This window comes from Dendropsophus ebraccatus, chromosome 9, assembly GCF_027789765.1.
Source record: "Dendropsophus ebraccatus isolate aDenEbr1 chromosome 9, aDenEbr1.pat, whole genome shotgun sequence".
In the NCBI taxonomy this organism is placed as follows: Eukaryota; Metazoa; Chordata; class Amphibia; order Anura; family Hylidae; genus Dendropsophus; species Dendropsophus ebraccatus.
This window is the reverse complement of record NC_091462.1, coordinates 117399594-117404735: the sequence shown is the minus strand read 5'-3', so window position 1 is coordinate 117404735 and position 5142 is coordinate 117399594. Positions and strand designations below refer to the sequence as shown.

Sequence of the window (5142 nt, the reverse complement as noted above, 5' to 3'; positions counted from 1 at the left end):
TAAATCACCACCAGTAAATATTGTAGCCGCCTCGGTGTATCTCTAGATGTAGATCCCAGGACGTAGATGAGTCCGCGGAGCCAGAGGATTCATTTCATAGTTTTATCTTTTCCTGTTTATAAATATAATTTCTCTGCTGTATAAAAACAACAAACACAGAGAGACTGTAACGGGATATTATACAGATTTGCATCATGTATCTAGATGATTCTTCTTTCCGTTGTGTTTGTCAGTCCTTCGCCCATCAGTCCCTGTAACCATCCTTCAAGTCAACATGGCACAGTCTATAATGATACTCAAGACAATCATTTTAATCATAGGAACAATATCCGGACTGTCGATAAACTCATGGATAGTCGCTGAATACTGCAGAACCTGGAGCCGGAATGATCAGCCTGGTGTCCATGTTCTCTTCTCCACCGCGGTGACTAATCTTCTCCTCCAGGGCTCCTACACTATAGATGGTTTCCTTTATATCTTTGTAGATTACATGACGTTTGTACATGAAGTTTATGTCCTGGACTATGTCATTGTGTATTTCCTGACGGAACTGAGTTTCTGGCACGCCACCTGGCTCTCCGTCTACTACTGCCTGAAACTGGTCAACGTCCCCTATCCGTTCTTCCTCCAGATGAGACTGCGCTTCTCCTCCTTTGTTCCTCTGCTGCTCACGGGATCGGCCATCGGCTCGCTTCTTATTAATATACCATTTCTCTGGACTCTGCACATAAGGTTTCTTCCCAATGAGACCGATATTAAGCATGAATTGTTTTATCCGTACACAATCTTCAACATGGTATTTGGTTGCTGCTTCCCCTTCCTTATAACCTTCACGGCCATTGTGCTCAGCATCAGTTCTCTCCTCAGTCACATCATGAAGGTGAAGAGCAATGAGAGTAACTTCAGGAGGCCTCAGCTGAAGGCTCATATCAGGGCCATAAGAACAATGGTGACGCGTCTGATTCTAGACTTGATCCTGTTCTGGATATCTATTTATTTACTAACATCGCAGTTTCCTTTCGAGTTAGTGGTGAACACGGCCTGCTGACTATTTCTTATGTCGTATTCTACCTTCCAGTCCATCATATTTATTGTGGGAAATTCTAAACTTAAGGAAAAGTTATTTACTTGTAGAAGGATAAAGGGGCGATGAAGGAAGCCAAAAAGGGTCTGCAGGGCACCTAAAGCCTACGGCATGCAGGGCACCTAAACCCTACGGCATGCAGGGCACCTAAAGCCTACGGCATGTCACTACACCCATACATTGTAGGATATAATAGTCTTAGTCTTAGCAGGACAAGTTGAGCAGCAACTAAATGGTGTCTTAAGAAGAAAGGGTAATAGTAGTTATTAGGAATGTTTAAAGTTTTTAAATCTTTGCCAGGTTTTTGGCATATAATTCACGAACTTGCGAACAGAACCTAACAAACAGCACTGAAACAGCTAAACAATTATTTAAATTGTTTAGCTGTTTTAGTGCAGTTTTGGTGCACAACTTACCTGTCTGTGCTCCACCAGTGTCCTCTTCCATCAGTGTCGGGCCCACCAATGAAGAACCAGTATGAAAAAACTTGTGTTGCTGCAGGTTCTGAGCTGGGGGGCCCACCAGAGGATGCTATGGTCCTCCAGTGGGTCAGTCCGACACTGTCTTCTGTGTCCCTGTGTAATTTCAGACAGAATCGGGACAGCACCACAGCCAGTGATTGGCTGAGCGGGCTGCCACTCTCCAGACTCTCCACTCCCATCTCTGGAGTGACTGCCCCTCAAACACTCCAATACACCACTCCACTCCCAAAGCCTCATAGGCTCAGTTGGGCGCAGGTGACACAAGTACTGATAAAACGTTTCTTTGTATAAGTTTCCCAGTTCTGAGTTTCACCATTGGAGCGCTGCCTTTTCCTTGTTTTTAGCCAATCAGTGACTGACTGAGACGGGACATCTCCACAGCTAGTCTGGAGAGTGACAGTCTGCTCAGCCAATCACTGGTTGCGGTACTGTCCTGTCTCAGACAGTGATCAGCTGAGCGAGTTGGAGGCAAAGGACATGGAAGAGGACACCAGGGGAGCACGGACTGTTAATCAAATTTTTTCTTCTGACTTTCGTGACTTTTAAAACAAAGTGTCAACTAAGCAAATTTTTACAATCTGTGCAGTGAGTCCATATTAGCTGGATTTGCTTCCTTCATCCTCAGTAGTTATGATGCATGAAGTAGACATGGTGGGAGTAGTAGTGGTAGTAATAGTCATAGTGGTGGTTGTGGTGCTGGAAATTGTGGTATTAGTGGTAATGCAGTGCAAGTTTAGTAGAAGCATATATAGTGTTATTCTTGGTGCTGGTGGTAGTGATGATAGGGATGATACTCCTGACGGTGATGGTAGTTTACTGATAAATACTGGAGACAAGGGAACCTGAAAAAAGTTTGGGTTTGTGTAAACCAAAATGATCGGCATTTGAATACCACTACCTGGAGAAGGTGGATGCAGCTCTAGAACTGCCTGGAAAAGATGGATACAGCCATAGGCCATAGTCTGTATCCATGTTTTCCAGGCAGTCTTCAGGCTTTATCCATCTTATCCAGGTATCAGATTCAAGTGTTGATTGTTTGGGTTTGTGTGAACCCAAACTTCTCGTACATTCGCTCTAGATAAATATAAATATATCTAGTGTTTTCTATGTGTGGTCTACTCTTTGGGTGAGTTAGGCTGATCTGATGCTTTTTGTAGAGTGTCTACAGATGTGTCCATCCTCATCTTTCTCTTAGATAAGTTAGAGAAAGCAGGTTTTCATGAGTGTCTTCCACAACAATATCCTGACATGTTGTGGAAAAGAGTTCATCAAATTCCACCTAAAACCCAACTGCGATGATCCAGAAGATTCAGGAGGCTGAAGCCAATTGCTCCATATCTGTCTCTGAACTGATATGGTATTTCACATATAGTCCAGATTTGTGACTGGTTCTCACTAGCTGTAATGTAAGCTCACTATAAGCCACTTCATTGTAGCCAGTGGCATCCCAGTCCTACCTTAACTCAGTAGCTGATCCGTTAGTACAGTAGTCCCTTGGGGTGTCTTATTATTGCAGCTGGGTCATGTGACCAATATTCACCTCACCTTAGTTATACATCTCACCTGATCACAATGATCACCTGATCACACTGCTGCCTCATTGTGCTGTGTGATGCAGCCTGATTCTGCTGTCCTATGAGAGAGAAAGAGAGACAGACAGACAGACAAACAGGGACAGACTGCAGCGGTATCACATACAGAATAATACTCCTTGGTGTAAGGTGATAGGGCTTCATCTATCAGTCACTGTACCTAGGACCCCACACGCTCTCTGTAAAACCAAACTTGGAGTTCTAGGATCCCAATATAAAACATGTAAAATATACTACAGTATTTCCGGGGTGTGAATCCCCCCTCTGTGCCCCTTATCATATAATAATCACATACTGTATACGTGTTACAGCCGTATCCCATCCCAGGACACATGATGGTTTCTACAAGGTAACAGAAAACCGACCACAATCTGAATAGGAAAACCGAGGATTTACATAACTAGTGACTGGAGTTTATATAATGGAGAGAAAACAAATGGAAGGTTTAGCTGATCCCCCTGTACTTTACATATGGAAAAGAGTGTCTGCAGAACATGAAGGCTACAGCATGAGGATGCACAGTACTCCTGCCCTGTATACACAGCCATCACCATGTATATACACAGTACTCCTGCCCTGTATACACAGCCATCACCACGTATATGCACAGTACTCCTGCCCTGTATACACAGCCATCACCATGTATATACACAGTACTCCTGCCCTGTATACACAGCCATCACCATGTATATGCACAGTACTCCTGCCCTGTATACACAGCCATCACCATGAGGACGCACAGTACTCCTGCCCTGTATACACAGCCATCACCATGAGGACGCACAGTACTCCTGCCCTGTATACACAGCCATCACCATGAGGATGCACAGTACTCCTGCCCTGTATACACAGCCATCACCATGTATATGCACAGTACTCCTGCCCTGTATACACAGCCATCACCATGAGGACGCACAGTACTCCTGCCCTGTATACACAGCCATCACCATGTATATACACAGTACTCCTGCCCTGTATACACAGCCATCACCATGCACAGTACTCCTGCCCTGTATACACAGCCATCACCATGAGGATGCACAGTACTCCTGCCCTGTATACACAGCCATCACCACGTATATGCACAGTACTCCTGCCCTGTATACACAGCCATCACCATGTATATACACAGTACTCCTGCCCTGTATACACAGCCATCACCATGTATATACACAGTACTCCTGCCCTGTATACACAGCCATCACCATGTATATACACAGTACTCCTGCCCTGTATACACAGCCATCACCATGTATATACACAGTACTCCTGTCCTGTATACACAGCCATCACCATGAGGATGCACAGTACTCCTGCCCTGTATACACAGCCATCACCATGAGGATGCACAGTACTCCTGTCCTGTATACACAGCCATCACCATGACCATGCACAGTACTCCTGCCCTGTATACACAGCCATCACCATGCACAGTACTCCTGCCCTGTATACACAGCCATCACCATGCCCAGTACTCCTGCCCTGTATACACAGCCATCACCATGAGGATGCACAGTACTCCTGCCCTGTATACACAGCCATCACCATGAGGATGCACAGTACTCCTGCCCTGTATACACAGCCATCACCATGTATATGCACAGTACTCCTGCCCTGTATACACAGCCATCACCATGTATATACACAGTACTCCTGCCCTGTATACACAGCCATCACCATGTATATGCACAGTACTCCTGCCCTGTATACACAGCCATCACCATGTATATACACAGTACTCCTGCCCTGTATACACAGCCATCACCATGTATATGCACAGTACTCCTGCCCTGTATACACAGCCATCACCATGTATATACACAGTATTCCTGCCCTGTATACACAGCCATCACCATGAGGACGCACAGTACTCCTGCCCTGTATACACAGCCATCACCATGAGGACGCACAGTACTCCTGCCCTGTATACACAGCCATCACCATGAGGATGCACAGTACTCCTGCCCTGTATACACAGCCATCA

At 45.3% G+C, this 5142-nt stretch overlaps 1 protein-coding gene across 1 annotated transcript; it reads left to right on the top strand.

The window, feature by feature from the left end:
• The first annotated feature begins 274 nt into the window (after positions 1-274).
• LOC138801903 (taste receptor type 2 member 41-like) lies at positions 275-1048 on the top strand. The gene has a single exon (XM_069984998.1). It carries the CDS (start codon positions 275-277, stop codon positions 1046-1048), a length of 774 nt encoding a protein of 257 aa, XP_069841099.1.
• The last annotated feature ends 4094 nt before the right edge of the window (positions 1049-5142 follow it).

What these genes read in the sequence shown, in the direction of transcription:
- LOC138801903 (XM_069984998.1), top strand. Translation starts at nt 275, where the DNA reads ATGGCACAGTCTATAATGATACTCAAGACAATCATTTTAATCATAGGA.